This window comes from Ananas comosus, linkage group 24 (assembly GCF_001540865.1).
Source record: "Ananas comosus cultivar F153 linkage group 24, ASM154086v1, whole genome shotgun sequence".
Lineage (NCBI taxonomy): Eukaryota > Viridiplantae > Streptophyta > Magnoliopsida > Poales > Bromeliaceae > Ananas > Ananas comosus.
Genome location: NC_033644.1, coordinates 4,012,211 through 4,031,812, shown reverse-complemented (window position 1 = coordinate 4,031,812; position 19,602 = coordinate 4,012,211). Strand labels below are relative to the sequence as shown.

The following is a 19,602-nucleotide window of genomic DNA, read 5'->3' as shown; positions in this document are numbered from 1 at the left end:
TATATATATATATATATATATGGAGTCTGGCTACAATGCTATCGATAAAACCAAGCACTTGGTGCTATCAAAGTTTTCTGTCGTTAGATCAACCCTTTTGACCATTTTCATCCGTCATTGGTGCTATTAATAGTATTCTAGCCTAGTTCTATATATATATATATATATATATATATATCTAGAGTCAGGCTGGTGTGCTATTACTAGCACAGCCTTACTCGTGCTAGTGAGTTTTTTACCATTGGATCACTTTGAGATCTGCGCTGTGACTTAAAGGAGGATTAATGAAAAAACATCCGTTAAGTCGTGCGCTCTCTCTCTTCGTGCGCTCTCTTCCATCTCTCCCCATCTTACTCTCTTTCTCTTTCGTGTTTTCTCTTTCTCCCCCTCTCTCACACTCCTCACTGCCCACCTCTGAACCTTGCCGCACCCCCCGCCCGCACTCCCTGCGGTCACTTTTTTCCCTCTGTACGGAAAGGCCCACACCCCGCGCGCTCCGCATCGCCCCTCTCTCTCAAACGAGGTATGCCCCTTTTTTTTTTCCTGATTTGTTTTTATATATATATTTTTTGTTTTTGCAACCCAAAAATTCGATCTACAAATTTTTTTCAGATGTTGTATAAGACTTTTTTGAATTCAATTTATTTGGTTATCACAGTTTTTCGAAATAGCATTTTTTTTTATTTATTTATCTTTAAGAAAATCTGAAAATTTGAAAAAAATTTAGATTTGTTTGTTTGATTTCTAAACGAGATCATTCATAAAAATTTTAAAATTTCTTTAGATATTGTATTAGACTTTTTTGAATTGCAGTTTTTTTGGTTATCACAGTTTTTCGAAATAGCATTTTGTGGGCCTTTTCGTACAGAGAAGGAGAGGAGCAGCCGCAGGGACCGCGGGCAGGGGGTGTGGTAAGGTTTAGAGACGGGCAGTAAGGGGTGTAGGAGAGGGGGAGATAAAAAGAGAGAGAGATAGAAAACACGGAGAGAGAGTAAGATAGGGAGAGATGGGAGAGAGTGCACGAAAAGAGAGAGAGCGCACAACTTAGCGGATGTTTTTCCGTTAATCCTCCTTTAAGTCACAGCACGGATCTCAAAGTGATCCAATGGTAAAAAACTCACTAGCATGAGTTCGGCTGTGCTATTAATAGCACACCAGCCTGACTCTATATATGTATATGTATATGTATATGTATATGTATACACCAGCCTGACTCTATATATAGAGTTAGGATGGTATACTATCGATAGCACTGATGCCTCCGTGCTATCAAGTTGTTTTCAATGATGCGGTTTCCAAATTGACGATCGGCTCCGTTAGACTTGATCTACACTATTAAAAGTATTTGGAAACTAAATTTCATAATTTTTTGACATTATTTGGCTAGTAATCAAAAGGTCTCAAAATAGATAATTTAATGGCGATGTGATGCATTTGTGAATTTAGTGGCGTAAAGCAATCCAAATTTGATGAAATTTTTATAGAAAATTCTTTTCACTATTTAGAGTAAGATCAATACTTCTGATCTTAAATTCAAGTATTTTATCATCATTTTTTATGAGATTTTTATTTTCAGCCGTTCATTTTTAGACTACTCGTTTGATAGGTAACTGATGTCGAAAAGTTATGAAATTTTGTTTCCAAATACTTTCAATAGTGTAGATCAAGCCTAACGGAGCTGATCGTCGATTTGGAAGCTACATAATTGAAAACAACTTGGTAGCACAGAGGCCTCCGTGTTACCGATAGTATACCAGCCTGGCTCTCTCTCTCTCTCTCTATATATAATTAAGTTGAGTGTATATAGCGGACTCTCTTCTCTCTGTCTCTTCTCTTCTTCTATTATATATATGTATATTATATAGAATGATGGGTGGTTGTTCTACTATGTTGGAAGCAGAAGTCTTCGTGCCTTCAGATGATTTTCGATGTTTGCGCTTTCGAATCGTGATCGCTCTTAAAACTTGATCTAGAGTATTATGGAGTACCTGAAAATAATTGTATTATTTTTCATATATTTGCTGTAGTGAATGAATGGGTTCCAAATCAACAATTTCAATGGCACGTTAGTGAGCCGTTTGCAAGTTTAACGGTGTAGAAATATCCAAATCACGTGAAATTTTGATAGAAAATTCTTTATACTATATAAAACAAGATCAATATCTTTGATTTAAAATTTTAATGTCATATTATTACATTTTGTAAGATTTTTATTTTCAGCCGTTGATTTTGAGCCCCTTCGTTCACTAGGCAAATGATATCGTAAAATCATAAAATTTATTTTCTAGGTACTTCAAATACTCTAGATCAAGTTTAACGGAGCCGATCGATGATTCGAAAGCCGCAACATCGAAAACGAGCTGGAAGCACGGAAGGCTTCGTGCTTCCGATAGCATAGTAGCCTCACTCTATATATATATATAGTTGGGCTAGAATACTATTGATAGCAAAACGCTTTTTTTGCTACCAAGTTTTTAGCCTTTGGATCAACTCCTTTCATCATTTCTAACCATTGGATTAAATATTATAACCTAGTGGGGACCACTCAACCCTAGGGGGACCACTCAACCCTAACTAACTAATATCATCCTAACCCTACAATTTCTCATCGAAGGGTTAAAAACTTGATGGCAAAAAGCATCTTTTGCTATCAATAGTATTCCAGCCTAATTCTATATATATATATATAGCAGGACTGCTGTGCTCTTAGGAGCACGGAGGCCTCCGTGCTACTGAGTTGTTTTCGATGATGGAATTTTCGAATTGACGATCGGCTTCTTTAGATTTGATCTGGCATATTTGAAGTTTCTAGAAAATAATTTTTGCTATTTTTCGATATCATTTACCTAGTGATCGAAAGGGTCAAAATCAATATTTTTTAATGGTTGATGTCTACCGTTTTCAAGTTTAACGGTGTAGAAGTATTCAAATCAGATGAAATTTTGATACAAAATTCTTTATACTATCTACAACAGGATCAATATCTCTGATTGAAAATTTTAGTGCTTTATCATCACTTTTTATAGAATTTTTATTTTTAGCCGTTGATGTTAAATCCTTTCGATATATAGGTAAATGATATCAAAAAATTGCAAAAATTATTTTCTAGGAACTTCAAATACGCTTGCTCAAGTCTAACGGAGTCAATCGTCGATTCGAAAATTCCATTATCGAAAACGGCTCAGGAGCACGGAGGCCTCCGTGCTCCTAAGAGCACAGCAGTTCTGCTCTCTCTCTCTCTCTCTATATATGTATGTATATATAAATATATACGAGTTCGGCTATTATGCTATTAATAATAGCACGAAGTGCTTGGTGCTACTAAGTTTTCCGTCGTTAGATTTACTCCTTTGACCGTTTCCACCCGTTAGATCATACTATTAAATTGGTGCTTTTAAAAGCATAGGAGCTCAATTCCATATATATGTATATAAGTATGTACGTATGTATATGTATCAGTGCTTCTAGGGGCGTGCCTCAGCCCCTAGGCGTGAGGTGCGAGTCTCAGTGCCTTAGTGAGGCACGCGTCTCAGATGCGTCTCGTTATATTTACGCTTAATGTGTCTAGGGTTTGGGTTTTCGGGTTTTGAGTTTCTTCAATATATTCTAATATGTTAAGAAATTTTTTAAAAAAATTCCTTTTTCGAACGTGTTCTTTCCCTTTTCTCTTAGTTGTTCTCTCTTCCACCTCCCAATGGCAATAACTAGCAGCGGCAAGAAGTAAGAAGCAAGAAGTAAGAAGCAAGAAGCAAGCACTTTTAAATTGAAACATAATTTTTTATTTTTAGGTTGAGAACATTTATGCATCCGGTTTCTTAACTTTTTTATGGTTATTTTGTTTTTTATAGCTATTTTAGAATTTTTTAACATAAAACATCTATTTAAAATGGACTTATTAAGAGTGTTTTATTTTTATTAGATATGCACCTTAGCTTCTTGAGGCACGTGCCTTGCGGTGCACCTCGCGCCTAGGCTCCATAAGGGCTTTATGCCTTTTTGCGCCTTGCACTTTTGTCAAACGGACTTTTTTATAAAATGACCCTCCAAAAATTTGCAATTTGGAAAATAATCCTCTCAAAATTTTAATTGGAAAACTAACCCTCCTTTCGCCACGTGGATGCCTGGACAGAAATTTCTTATGAAGATGGTGAATCGTTCACCGCCTTTAGTAAAGCGGTGAACAATTCACCGCCTTTGTAATATAAATTGTGAAGGCGAATGTGTGAACCATTCACCGCCTTTAGTGCAAAATCCTGAAACCCGCCAAAATTTGTTGAAGTCCTGGAGTTTCCTGTCTTATCTGTGTTTATGCACCAACTCCAGGACTTAGACAAATTTTGGCGGGTTTCGGGGTTTTGCACTAAAGGCGGTGAATGGTTCACCGCCTTTAGTGCAAACAAACCAGACCCCTTTTTTTAGCTAGTTTTTAACAACAATTTGTACAAGTTTGAAGTAAAAAATTTCACGAGAATAAAGATTTCAACAAGAAACACAACAAGACAAGTGGAACAACAAGAAACAACCAGTAGCATAGGAATATCAACAAAAACACAGAAAGATATACAAATATGAACTAAATAAAGAGGTATATAATATTATACAATGTGTTCGATCTAAATTATATAAATGTCAATCTCTCGATCTTCCTTTCCCTCGATGTCCTCGTGCACGCCCACGTCCACGTCTACGGCCACGATCAACATCGAGCTCAGCAGGAGGAACATTATCAAGTAGCTTGATACCGACCATCTGATTGAGATCTGTGATAATGGTGCCCTCAGGAGGCTCCGCAATGGAAATGTCGAAGGGGCGGCGGGCACAACTCCAGCGTCAGTAGGAGATGGAGATCGTGCACCCGTTGGCTCGATGTCGAATATGACCCAATAGGAGATGGTGACTGTCGCATTTGATGACCCGATGTCGAGGTATGACCAAAATTTCAACCAATATCCGTGACAACAGGTATGGCAGGAACATGCTCCAGTACCAACTTAATATGGGCATAGATGCCCGTTAAAAACTCCAGCATCGTATGGATCGCAGGCGGATTATCAACTAGCTGTCTGATGTTGTAGTGAGTCTGTCGTAATGCGTCCACCTGCATTATAGATAGAAGCTCACTTTTTTCAATCTATATTAAATATAAGAGTAAAATAATAATTAATATATGAATGATTGTATCAAAGCTCTCTTGGTCTGTCCATGAGGCTGGTAAGTCAATGAAGGACGTTGTACTGGACGAGAAATTCATCTTCTTGTTATCTGCCAATACCACTGCATATAAATGGAGGCTGTTTGTATTGGGTCATCACCGGCAATCGGTAGCTGGTAAAAAATGTGCTGTAATTTGTCCCCATCTCTCGATGTGTGCAGCATGAAAGATTGCCCAATCCTCATCTGGCCGCCCTTGAGAAGTGACACGACGGATGGTCTCCACATTAATGGGTATATACCGGAGAAAACTAAACTGTCGTAGGACTCGATCCGGTATATGCATATCAACAATATGAAAGGAAATCAACGTCGTCCTCGACCGCCAGACCTCACTGCCCTGTACACAAAATGCCGGTAGTGCGGCTATAATAGTATTTGTGTACGGCCTCTATATAATCTGTGAACAAGCCAATAGTCAGTTGAATGTATTAATACGTTTGTATAATATTGAAAAAGATGGTTGCATTAATACGTACCTGGGACTTTCTCTGCTGATCTAATTCATCTCGATAAAACTCAATATCTGTGGTCCTAACATTAGCTCCAAATCGTAACTCGCCAGTATTCGTCCATCTAAAATTTGAAAAGTATACGTGTTAGTTGCAAATGTATATAGAAATACAATATGTATCAAATTTATATGTCATACCGGCAACCTAAAGGGCAATCTGCTATATCGGTAATAGCTCCAACGCCAGTAGGTTGCCTGATATGAATATGGTCCCATGCCCAAATCTATAAATAAATTACAATAAATTAAACAGGAAAAATTAAACAGGAGAAGCTTTATATAACAAATGTAATATTACTTATTATACCTGTAATAATGTCGCGGAACAACAACATTTGGCCTTTCAACGCCCGATAAAGATAGGCCAAAGCTGCTGCACCCTATGCTAACCCGCCACACTCATCAAAATCTTCCAAAAGTGGCAGCCACTTAAGGTGAACTCTATATTCGGTGGGGTTCGGAAACAGGCTACACCTAATCTGATATAACATATAGGCGCGTGCTGTGGTTGCAACTAATCCAGCAGGAGCATCCAAATGTATATAGTGGAAGTGCTGGTATAACCAATCTAGGCTAATTTGATTGGTTCTGATGTTATCCGGCACAACTCCTAAAAGCGCCTGACAAATATCCTCTCATGGGTACATTGCAGTCCCAGTCACAGTCTCTTCATCCACGCAGACCGGCAATAATCGCCATATCCTAAAGTGTAATCGTCATCTCACCATAGGGGAAGTGGAAAGTCTGTCTCTCGTCTCCTTCTCTCGACCATAGCTCTCAATAAAGTCTGATCCAACTGCACGCGCCTAAGTCGTGAAATATAGTAGAATCCATCCTGTCGTAGAAGATCGAGCACCGCTGGATGATCAAGTCCCCACTGCTTTAATTTGCGGCTATGCTCTGTGAATTGAACAGCACGATACCCCTACAGTGAAAAAAATAGTTAGATCAATATTTCTGTTTATTAATACTATGATAACTTTCACTTAAAATTTTTGGCTCTCACCTTACTTCTGATAAATTCAGACCTATGGAGATGCTGCTCTGTTAGGATGGACGAATCAATCGGTCTCGCGTCCTCTAGATCTACCATCTGCAATTTTAAAGATTTTGTAATTACTAACATATTAGCAAAAAGCGCGTTGAATATTGAAAGTTTTATAAATACTAGTAAATTAGGTAACAAGTCCTATATCGACTATCTGCAATCATAAAGATTTTGTAATTAGTAACATATTAGCAAAAAACGCCTTAAATATGTAAAGTTTTATAATTACTATTAAGTTAGGTAACAAGTCCTACGTCGACGTCATTGTTGTGCTCTCTCTGTATTTTCTGGACATGTGTTTCTATAATGATCTTCCTGTTTACAAATGCTACATTTTGTTCGTCGTCCTGTGGTTTCGTCCATTATATTACGAATACGTGTTGATCGTGATTGACTTTTCTTCCTTCTCACGGGAGGCCAGTGTCGCCTATCTAGAACTGGATGAAAAAGTGGTGCATATGTCTGGCGATAACATTCAACATTATACCAACGAGAACAATAATTATGAAAGTCTATTCTTCTTTGCGAAGTACTACAAACTGCTAAAAGATGCGAGCAATGTATTCCAGTTAGCTAGAATTCACCGCAATCACAATCCGCATCGGGTCCATTCAGGGAAACCTTGTAATTGAAATCTTCAGTTTTGACCTCAAACTCAATGGGCCTAAATCGATAAACAAATGTGTCCCCGCGCCGTCTCCATATTCATTGTAATCCGACTTTGTATTTTAGGAGCTAACGTGCCCGTCATATTTTCACCATCTTCACGACGCTGCAAAAAATAACTACTTGCCTCAATTTTCGTAAGTCCTCTTTCATCTTTCTTTTGTCGCTGTCGGGAAAATACTCCATAAACAGCAACCCTCGAAACTCTTCCTATATAATTAGAGGAAGATCTGAGAATCGATTTTTCTTGATTATTCTCCACCACACTTGGGCTGACTTCTCAAAACAGTGCGCTGCCAAATGAACCTTGTCCTGCTCCAAGGTATAGATGTTCTCGAACAGAGCCTCCATCGAGGTAAGCCATGGCTTCATCACCCAGGAGTCCGCCACCTCCCCGTCGAACGTATGAGGGTTGAACCTCTTAAAAGCCATGAGAGCTGCAAGCGATCGCTCCCTCTCGGCCTCTAGCACGGCTAAATCAAGGACTGAAGAGCCTGAAGCCGTCGTCGGAGTACTCGCCGGAACGTAAGCGTTGTCATCGGTGTGGCCGCCACATTTGCTCCCCTCGCAACATTAGGAGCCGGTGCCGAAGGTGCCGGCAGATCCCGGCTTGCCGGTGCTGCTGTCGCCGCCACCTGACGCGACACCAAGTCTTGAAGCCTCCCCATTTGCTTCTCCTGTCGCTGCACCATTCCAATCAGTGCAGCCACCTGAGCACGCAATTCTCGAACCTCGTCGGACCTAGACGACTCAGGCGTCTTAGACGGGAGTGCCGGAGTAGGGCCTCGTCATAGGGCGTCTTATCGGCACCATTGCCTCCTGAAACGTAGTAACCAAATTAGTCACTCGACCCATGTTATTTACTCGTCTCTATGACATACCCAAACAAAACCAAATCAGGCGAAAGCATTCAAGTGCATCCATCCTCATCTCTAGGCATTATGTTGTCGGCCGCCAATATAACCCCTTGTGTTGAGAACAAATAGCAACTTGGATTAGTCCCTAATTACCATTAGAGTCATACTAACAACTAACCCAATCAATTTGGCTTTTGCTATAACTCAAATCCACGTCACTCACGTACCTAAGTTCTTTAGTTTCCATCCTAAGGGTTCCTAGGTTTATCCTAAACTTTCACTTTTTCATGCTCTGATACCACTCTATTTGTCACGCCCCGAGACCGCCAATTTGGTCGGTTCGGGCACGCACATAGACGCCGAACGGACAGAGCTTTCTCTGTCTGCCCAAGGCTTAACCACAATAATAGCATGTATAATGAGTTGCCCAGGAAAATATCAATATACATGACTTGCACGAGGGTAAGTATACACGAGCAAGTGAAAGTAAATTACTATCTATTACAACCACACAATTTGAACTTTGATTACATCAACCAAAATACAACTCTTTCATTTGTCATTACATACAATGTTCATCTCCCAAAATACATTCTTTTTACATGTCTTTTCATCAAATACAAAAGATGGAAATAAAGGGGTACAACTAATGCACGGAGGTCNACATACAATGTTCATCTCCCAAAATACATTCTTTTTACATGTCTTTTCATCAAATACAAAAGATGGAAATAAAGGGGTACAACTAATGCACGGAGGCCGCCGACCCCGCCGACTTTTCCACTAGGTCTAATCAGGCATAAGTAGAGAAAGAAGGATATATAGATAACTCAAAACTAATGCAACTACTATGCATGCAACAAGAAACTGAAGCAATATATATACATGATGCTCATGATGTATGTCATTTCCATTACTATAACCCAATCATCTTGGCTAACCTATAGGTTAAGCCCAACTCACTAAACCAAATTCTTTTTTATCGAGAAGAATTCCGCTACAACCCGATGGGACTGTCTGCTGGGGAGAATTCCGCTATCGTCGAGTTGATGACAACTCCGGAGCTCATCGCTTGAGGTGGAGCGACCACTCTCAAGCATATCAAACTACATGTAAGTATGATCCAATCCTCTAACCATGAGGATACCATGTCAACTAATGCCATAACACTCATAGCGTACCATTCTCTAGCATTCAATGTTTCTAGGTGCTATTCAACTCATCTAGTCATAATGTCACCACGTTTACTATATTGTCAATGTTCACAAGTTAGTTCATACATCTATAAGGTTCACATATATCCAATATACCATTCTCAATTCAAGCATATCTTTACTTTAGAACATGCAAGAAATTTCACATATTACCATTTAACCCTACAATGCATAAATTCTATACATACACATACATGATCAAATGGTGACTTAGACATAAAGAGAAATCCCACAGTTTCGGATAGCACCACCCACCTCTTAGTGATATCGAGATGCGAGAACTCAAGTTCCGCGATTTATGGTCGCTGATTTCACTCGACCCAACCCTAACGAAGGCAAAATGGGGTTTTTTCTCAATAGGACGCCGTAGGCTCGTCGAAACTTCAATCCGAGTTGCCCAACGCGTCGAATTATCCTTCAATTAGGAATACAAGAGATCAATTTCATCATAGACCTCAATTCCTACAAAATCCTAATTTTCACCCTAGGGTTTGCATGCACTATATACATCCAATTTTTCTAGGGATTCATGTAGCACACGAAGCTCTTATGTCACAAGAATCCCAAAAACATGGATTTTAGGGTAATAATAAAATCAAACCCTAACTCATAATACACAAGGTACTCTCACCTTGACCACCTTGCACCCTAAGCCCTTGTTCTTGAGTTACTTCACCTCCAAGAGCTCCAATCCATCCTTTAATCTCGTCCAAATGCCTTTTGTTGGAGAGATTCTAGAGAGAGGAGAGTAGAAGAGAAGAAAATGAGAAGGTTTCTCATGCAAAGAGGAAGAGAGTGGATTGGGCTCCTTTTATAAGCCAGCACAATTGCATTTAAGCCCTCATTTTCACATTTGCAACCACTCAGTTTTCATATCTCGCAGGGTTGAGTACCAGTACTTGAATTGGAGTACCGGTACACGAGCCCCTCAGTACCGGTACCCACTTCCGGGTACCTCAACCCGAATGTTGGCATTTTGGGTTTTATACAGAGTACCGGTACGCGCTTCCCAGTACCGATACGCGACCTCCCAGAACCGGTACCCCCAACGCAGTACCTCAACCCGAGAGCTAGCTATTTGGGATTTCTACTGAGTACCGGTACATGACCACTGGTACCGGTACACAGCCTTCCCAGTACCGGTATCCCCAGCTTAGTACCTCAACCCGAGAGCTAGTATTTTTGCATTTATATTGGGTACCGGTACCCCATCCTTGTTCTGGTACTCAATGCAAATTCTGCTGTTCCAGCAGACTTAACACTTTGGAGTCCGTTTTCACGCTCGATTTGCGCCGAAAACACCCCAATACTCCCGAAACTCACTTCTAACCATCCCTACGCTTCAAGGCAGTACGGGAACTTTGTCTATCTCCTTCATACCAAACTTTGATCAATTTGGTCAAAGTTAGCATTATGATACGGAGATTCGGCATATCGCATCTATACAAATGATCTTGATTACAAGACTCCTATCATCACTTTTTAAAAGATATTCATTTTCTGCCATTGATTTTTGTGCCCACACTTGATGGACAAGAGAACAATATTAAAAAAACATGAAATTTGGTTTCGAAATGCTTCAAGTGGTATAAATCATGTTCAACGGTGCCGATCGTCGATTTGGGGGTTCCATCATTGAAAACAAATGGGTGGCAACGGAGCCCGTTTGCTACCGATAGTATTCTAGCTCAACTCTCTCTCTCTCTCTCTCTCTTTTTATATATATATATATATATATATGTATATATATATATTGTATATATATATATATGTATATATATATATATATATTATGTATTGTATATATATGTATATATACATATATATATATTAAATTGAGCTTCTATGCTTTTAAAAGTACCAAGTCATTGGTGCTTGTAAGTTTTCGCCCTTGGATTAAGGAATGTGGCGGTTAGGATGATGTGGGCCCCTAGGGTGAGTGGGTGGTTGGTTAAATAATGTGATCTAACGGGTGAAAATATCAAAGACGTAGATCTAACGGTAAAAAATTTACAAGCACCAAGTGCTTGTCTTTTACAAGCACGCGTAGCCGGTCTCTCTCTCTCTCTTCTCTTCTCTCTCCTCTCTCTCTTCTCTCTCTATATATATTATATATATATTATATATATATGGAGTCGGCTACTATAACATCTATAGTACCAGGCCTCTGGTACTATGGTCTCATTTTCAAACTTAGAATGTTCAATCAACGATTTACACCTCTAAAATTAATCTAAGGTATTTGAAGTTTTTATGAATAAAATTTTATATTTTTTTGACATCGTTTACTTTATGATCAAATCATTTCAAAATTGTCAATTTTTAATGGCTATTATGGCGAGTTTGTAGTTTAACGGTGTAGAAGAATCTAAATTTTGATAGAAAATACTTTAAACTATCTAGAGGTCAGCTTTATTGATCTTGAATTTAAAAGTCCTATCCTTAAATTTTAAAGATGGTTTAATTTCCGTTGTTCATTTTGACATGATTCACTTACTAAGTAAACGATGCCGAAAAAAATTAAAATTTTATTTCTAAAAACTTCATACACCCTAGATCATATGTAATGCTGTTGATAGTTGATTTGAACATCCTAAGATTGAAAACGAGACTATAGTACCGGAGTTTTGATACTATAGATACTATAGTAGCCTCGTTCATATTTATGTATATATATACGCGCACACACACATGTATGTACATGATATTAAGTTTTTGGAGACTAATGATTTAAGAATAAAACAAAGAAACATTTCGTCAACCACAGAATTTATTTTTTAAGAGAAACATGTATATTTGGGCATCTACTTAGCATTTATTGCTGCTGGAAGCAGGAGTGTAGTCAAATTTTTTAAAGGTTTTATCATGCCTTTTAACAGACTTTTGCTTCTAGCATACTGTTATAACTTTGATCATCTTAAAGTGGCCTTGTTAATCTTTTTTCTTTCTCAGGACTTCTATCAGGACCAGTATGAACAGATGATAATTTGGATGGGAGGAGGTAATTTAATTTGTTATGGCATAGTCAAAAAGCTGCCATTGTAGAATGGTCCTTGAAATTTATCAACATACATTTAAGGATGTAATTTACTGAACAAGTGCAGGCTAGGAATAATCCAATATTTCATCATTAGTGCTCGATCATTTAATCTGATGTTGCTGTAGGTTGACAATAATGTATTCATTGTGCGATGATGTACTTGCACGAACTAGTTCAACCACCATTTCAATTTTCCTAACTTTTATCTCTTCCAACTCCATTTGTTCCTCTACTTATTTACTTTTCTTCTTCGTGTCCTTTTCTTTTCTTCATCTTATTTCTGTTTTTGGTTGCTAAATAGTCCAAAAGGATAGCATAAAAAATGCCAAGCATCTCTGCGTTGGTTTGAATTGATATATGAAGAAGGTTTAGTTTTCGGGCATTACCCAAGCTTATTTCCCTAATTATATCAATTATATATGATCATCTTTGTTGTTACTTAAATCATTTCTTGATCTCTGCTCTAAGCAATGTAGGATGCGAATTAGCTGTTCTTAACATAAAAGGGAGTATAAAACATTTCTGTATCGAAATACTATTGTATGTATGCTTACTTAATTATTTGCGTTGTTCAATTCATATGTACCAAAACATAAACTGGAAACTACTGAAACAATTGGAACTGCCAAAACTGTAACTTCATGAAATTGAATGTAAGGTTGACTGGGAACATATGCTAGTGCATGTAGGGGTTTTGAACAGTAAAGAAGAAAGATGCAAAAAGCAGCAAATGTGTATATTTGCAGATGAAATTAGAATTAGAGCTATACATGTTGGGTAAATATATCATAGAAAAATCAGATTTCTGAAATTTATTGAAAAATATTGAATGATAGGGTACTATCTTGTAAGGATTAAAGTGCCCATCGGCACGGGTCGTATCCACTGTGCCGTATCGTACTAGCAAGATATCGGCACGATATAGCCCCCGTGCCGATGGCACAACTCGAAACCCTTTATTCTTGAAATTAGTAAGTAATTTTCTTAATAATGTTCAAAAGATTTGATAACAATACATAATAAATAATTGACATATTTTGCTGCTAAAGGAAATAAATATTTCATGCCATTACGTGTCGGCATACATATTTTTTGTGACCGACATGCATTGGCACGGCTCGGCACGCACTGTGCCATACCGTGCCGACAAGTTTTTGGCACGACCCTGTGCCATGGCACTTAAATCCTTGCTTTCTTGTCCATGTCAGATCAACAATCTATTTTGGAAACATATAGATAAAGCTATTGACATAAAGTAAATAAGATGATACATTTTAAGTTTTTACTGCACTACACGTGTCAAAGATACAACTTCAAGCATTTAAAATAATTTGATTGCGACCTATGTATGCATCTTCTTAGAGGTGTTAGGTAATAGCAACATCTTTTGGAAGTTCTTAGATTACTAGGGTTGCACTTGAAAGATGGATAACCGAAGTTTCATATAGGGGAGTTCTATGGTAAGAACGTGATATCGAATAATGGTTCAGACTTTTCGCAATAAGGGCATTTGATGGCAATATCATGTTGTTAACGGTCTAATTTCAACCGTACCATAAAAACATCAAATTTCGTTCAGACCCCTTAACAGTTTGAAATAAGATATATGCCATTGTAAAGATCTATAAATAATCAAAGGAATCCTTTTTAGAGGGCATGTACATTAATCACAAATATTTTTGCAGAGGCACTTGGGAAATTTTTAAGGACATTTTGAGTATTTTTGATATATTCAAGGTGGGTATTATCAATACTGCTTAATTTTGGATGTCATTTATTAAATTATATGTACTTTTAGGGGTAGGTATGTAATTTCCTTTTACCTTTTTCTTGTTCCACCGGGGTTTGAAGTATACTGTGCTATTCAGGAGGGTATAAATTCTATAGTGACTATATTACCTATTAAACTCAGATATAGTTATTATTCCATGTCACATCTGTAATGGATGGATGTTGTAGAGTTTTAATTACTTTTGTTCAATGCTTAATTGTGTCTCGCACAACTTTCAGATATTCATTGACGAACTTTTGGTCCATCGCCAGTTGAGAAGGCACCTTGCAGTAACTGATAATGCTTCTTCTACAACTAATAAGTTCTTTGCTTATTCTGGATATGATGTTGATTTCAATGTCATTCAACAGTTTGTTTCTGCTCATTTTCTTTTATCAGTTCATAATGAGAGGACATGCAACAATTTCATCAATTCCCTTGTTTGGTTGAAAGAGGTCAACACTGAACATTTTTCTGAACTTGGTCTAGATTCGGCCTTGATACTGCTAAATACTGATGCCATGTTTTCTCTACCAAACATTATCCAAGCACATATAATTGTGCTGGCTTCAAAATGCATCGGAATTCAAAATCCTAGAAAAAACAAAAGATGTGATGAGCTATCTCTAGATTTCTCTATTCGGGCATTTGAAGTGTCAATGAATCTTTATTCAAGGTACCTCTCTACATTAGATTTTCTTGGTGATTCTACTGGAAGCAAGAATCAATCAAATTGTTGCAAGAAATCATCTTGTGATTCTCCTGAGAAACTCCATCGTTGGATTAACCAGCTGGCTTCCTTTTGTCGCTCGCACTTCCATGATTGGTCATCTCGAAATGAAGAGAATATTCTTGGCAGTTCTTTTGCTTACATTGATGAGAGCCAACATATTATATTTGAACACTTCAGGCAGGACACCTGTGTGATTCTGAAGTGTATGATGTCTAGCTTTCTTTCTTGGGAAGACAGGGGAAACAGAATTAACGAAAAGGAGGATGAAGTTCTCGAAAATAGTATTTGCCTTGCTGCTGCACTTAAGCTGATGGGTTCTTCTCTTTTACAAATTTTATGCATGCAAGTCAAATGCCTAGAAGGGAAAACCTTACGAGACAGTATCTTAAGCAAGGATAATAACTTAATATCACGCATCATTGGTTGTTTTGGGACAGGTGAAGCAAATCAAGTGGTGCAGAAGAGTTTGCTCAATGTGATTGGAAAGGATCCTCTTAAGCATAAGGAGCTGAAGCAAATGTTTGTACATTTCGCAAGCCTCTTAGTGTATAGTTTTGGCGTAAGACTTGAGTTTCTATGGAAAGGCAGCATTTTTATGATGATGATGGTAATGAACCTTATTATTCTTGAAGAGGATACGTTAGATGTGTTTAAGTCATTTCTTAACAATTCTAAAGAAATCATGTGCTCTCCAATTCCCCTAATTGAACCTCTAAAGGTACTGCTGCCTAATTATCATATTGTGAGATCTATTAATTTCTTGCCCTTTTTCTTTTGTTGTTAAAAATTTATGGCCTTGTTTGTTCGTTAAAATATGGTATACAGAGTTGGTCCTGGAGAAGATCAAGCGAGGTAATAGCATCAAACCTGCAAAACATACAAAGGGTTTATTTAAGAGATGAAGTTAATTATCTCCCTAACTTGGATCGGAGGTATGAGGCAAAAGTTTTTTCTGGTCATACTTTATGCTTTGATTTAACTAATTTGCAATTTTTTTGTTCCCCACCACTTGACTTTTCTTCAAGTAGTAGTTTTGTAATTCTTTCATCTGCAACTTAATTTGGAGTTCTTTAGTTATTAAATAACATTTTATGATGGTTCCTTCTGTTTTATTTGATATGGCTCAAGAATTCACTGTGTATATATATACGTTAGTTAGGGATTCTCAAAGTACTTGTATTGTAGAAAACCACAAGCCCTTTGTAATTTCTCTAGTTAATTAGAAGTCATCCTATGACTTATTTCTTGTTGGAACTTCTTAAATGTCATCATTCATGTTTGTTTGCCACAAGCAGATGTAATCAGTGTGTTGTGTGTTCATTTAATTTTTGCTTTTATTTTGTTGCTTTTTGTTCCAACCTGCAATGTAATTGGAGATTGGGGTTTCTAATGGCGATCAGTTATCAGCAGAACTCTGCTGATCTTATCACCTTTTCTGGATAGAGCTTTCCTGTTCACTCTTACTTAGCTATTTGTAGGGGTGTTAGCATTTATGTATTTACACAATAAATGCTGAAGTCTTTTAGTCATTTGTCAAAACTATCAAAATTAATGTTCTGTTGTTGCGAATAAAACTTAAACTTCTGATACCTCTAGAGTAAAAATCTTAGTAAATCATGTTAAACTTGTTACGTTGGCCTATTTTTTGTCACAATGTGAATGGTGCATAATTAATTGACCTCAAAATCAATTATTTTTTTCCTAAATTCATGGATAGTGTAATTGTTTTGGACCTTCATAAGCCAGGTTTGCAAATTTATGTTCCATGTAAAGGGCCTGTAGTTGAGCTTTTAGTAGTACCCTATATTCATTTTAAATAGAACTTAAGATAAAAGATGTTAGACAGAGAATATAGAACATATTTTGCGAGATGGCTAACTTATAAGTTTGTGCTTTTAGATGCTTGTATGTTTGGAGTGAGCAATAAAGCCTATACTAATTTTGGTCCAAACCTATGTGTTTAATCTATCCATGTTGAATCTGGATTCAACTTGGGATGAAAGTGGATTGGATATTATGCGATCTGACCTAACTCCAAATCCAAAGAGTATTAAGAAAGGATTGAGATTTTACTATCTGACTCCTCGGATTCGGATTTCAAGTTAGAAAATTTTTTGGAGTTGGATTTGGATTTGGGTACAATATCCTTCCGATTTGGATTATGCAAATTCAAAACTGATTGTTATGTATTTTCAATTTGGAACATTCCCATTAAGTCCATATTTGGTGTTAATTTTTAAATTCTCAATTTCCTTCTTTTCGTTTTTTTAATAAATTTTAGAAATCTTATCTATGTATCGGCGACTCTTTTTTGCTATTAGTTTTAAATTAAATATTTATTAAAAATCCAATTCATATCCATCCTGTTTAATATCCCATCTATATCCAGATCCATTTTTATCAGATTTAGATTTGAATCCGACTAATATCTGATCTGGGATCCAGATTTGACGTGAAAATATGGATGTACGTATGGATTAGGTACTATCGGATCCATATCCGGCCAGTTTTGAACCTAATTCAATAGTGACTTGTGAGGTCGGTGGCTGGTTTAAATGTATAAAATAAAAGTTTCATCTGAATGGAAACTTTTGGACAAAATAATTAGTGTAATGGAGAACTATGTAGATAGTGCATGCATCCATTATTGAATAGGAATTTTTTCCTTTTATCCATCACTTCTTGATGGGCAACTTTCCCTAGTGTTAGACAGAAAGACTTGGATATATCGTCTTCTGCCTACTTTTACAAGGTTATCAGAATTGGATGACGAATTCTCTTATCGACAACAATCATGGAAAATATCTTGCCAAACTTGAATTACAATCTCGAGTTCTTAACGAGTGCATATGACGTTGTTAAGACAGTTTTTAGGCAAATGCATGTCAAGACTTTTAGCTTTTGCTGATCTTGTATTTTGTACTTTGTTATTTGAGGTAGGAAAAACTTTTATTTTTGCAGAATAGTTCTTCATGACAGTAGTGAAGTCGAAACTCAGGCCATGGAATCAAATATCTCCTCAAGTATTATTCCTACGCGGTCTTCCTACACAAGCTATGTCGATACATGTAACGGCCAGGTTCTTATGGAGTGTTTTCCAGAATTTCGCCAGAATCCCTCCGAATGGGACGATGTAGTGGACTTCATTGAGTGCAAGCTTGGAAAGGATTATTCGAGCTGGTTGAAGAAGAAGAACAGATTCAGGATGTGGAAGTATGAGAGGAGATGCAAAAAGAAAATTGCCACGAAAAAAGTTAAAGCACGGGCTTTGAAACTTAGACCTCAGAAAAATTTTGTCAGATGACTTAACCTGATGAATATCGAGTAGGAAGAAACCGAAAGTGTTGAAGCCCTTATGTTCAGATGCTTTTGTTTTGGTTTCCTGTTTTCTCTTGCCTTTTTGTTGTTTCCTCTTCCTTTTCGGTTATGAATTGAGCATATAACAGGGTGAAAATCTGAATTATTGACTATAATTCTTTATACTGAGTAGTATCATGTAGAGGTGGAAGGAAAGAGGAAATCCTTAGTTCTAACTTCTAACATGCGGTTTCTTCATGCGAAACTGAATGATGCTGAAGAGATGGACTCAGAATGTTGTTGAGAGAGTTTCTTATTTTGGTGAATTGGCTATGGTTTCTTCATTTTTGTAATTATATCAATTAAGCTTGGTTAATACGTGGGTCTCTCTTACAAATCTCCGCTTGTTTGTGTGAGCAGAGTATTGCTGGAAAGAAAATGCTACAGATGAGTTTCATGTGTACAAGTAACCAAGAGTTCGTGCTATGGAGTATGGTTTATATTCTTTTTTTGGAAAAGTCTACCTGGACATATTTGGTTGGGTGTATATTCTACAACTCTCACATCCAACGGCTGATATTAATTCTCTAGCATAGTAGCTTCTAAGCTCACTCCCTTTTTATTTTTCGCAAAAGCAAATGCAAACCCTACTACTAACCCAATCTCTCCCGCACCTCTCGCTATCTTTCTGTTTCTTGCATAGCATATCTCGCTTTCGTTCTTTCTCGCGCCCTCGCCTATCTCTTGCTCTCGCGCTCTCCTCTCTCTCGCTCGCAGGTCCCTCCATCAGGCAGATTCGGCATGGAGGGCGCTCGTTCCATACATTGTCGTGCTTGGTAGAAGCTTGTGTTCCAAGCCGCCTCGATGGTGTCTCTCGCTCTTGCCTCTCTTCATTGGTAGAAGGTTGCCTCTCAACCGCTCCCCTATCCATTCCAGTACCTGTCACGCATTCTTTCATCGTGGGCGTCCGAAATTGGGAATGATTTCGAAGCTAAACTGGCCACAAGCGAAACAGAGGACTCCACTTAAACATGGAATTATTTTAATTTCTATAATCTTTTGTTCTCAATTGTTAATTTAATATAAAATTTATATTTTTAAGGTTTAGGGTTGCAGCTTCGGTTTGTCTTTGCATGCTTCGGACTTTGTCACCGACTAGCTGATTCATTTTATTTTAGAACACTACTAGTATATTATATTTTTTGTTGCATTTTTAAAAATAAATGGTTTACAGTAACATACATATATTTC

The 19,602-nt window shown here is 37.5% G+C and overlaps 1 protein-coding gene across 1 annotated transcript; it reads left to right on the top strand.

The window, feature by feature from the left end:
• LOC109728647 lies at nt 439-18,748 on the top strand. The gene is made up of 5 exons (XM_020259108.1): nt 439-523; nt 12,463-12,511; nt 15,492-15,772; nt 15,880-15,986; nt 18,016-18,748. The coding sequence occupies exons 2-5, from the start codon at nt 12,490-12,492 to the stop codon at nt 18,356-18,358; spliced, it is 753 nt and encodes a 250-aa protein (XP_020114697.1). The 5' UTR covers nt 439-523; nt 12,463-12,489; the 3' UTR covers nt 18,359-18,748.

Coding starts and splice junctions, on each gene's coding strand:
- LOC109728647 (XM_020259108.1), top strand. CDS start 12,490: ATGATAATTTGGATGGGAGGAG. Junction 12,512..15,491: donor GATAATTTGGATGGGAGGAG/GTAATTTAATTT, acceptor GTTTTGGGACAG/GTGAAGCAAATCAAGTGGTG. Junction 15,987..18,015: donor CTCCCTAACTTGGATCGGAG/GTATGAGGCAAA, acceptor TTATTTTTGCAG/AATAGTTCTTCATGACAGTA.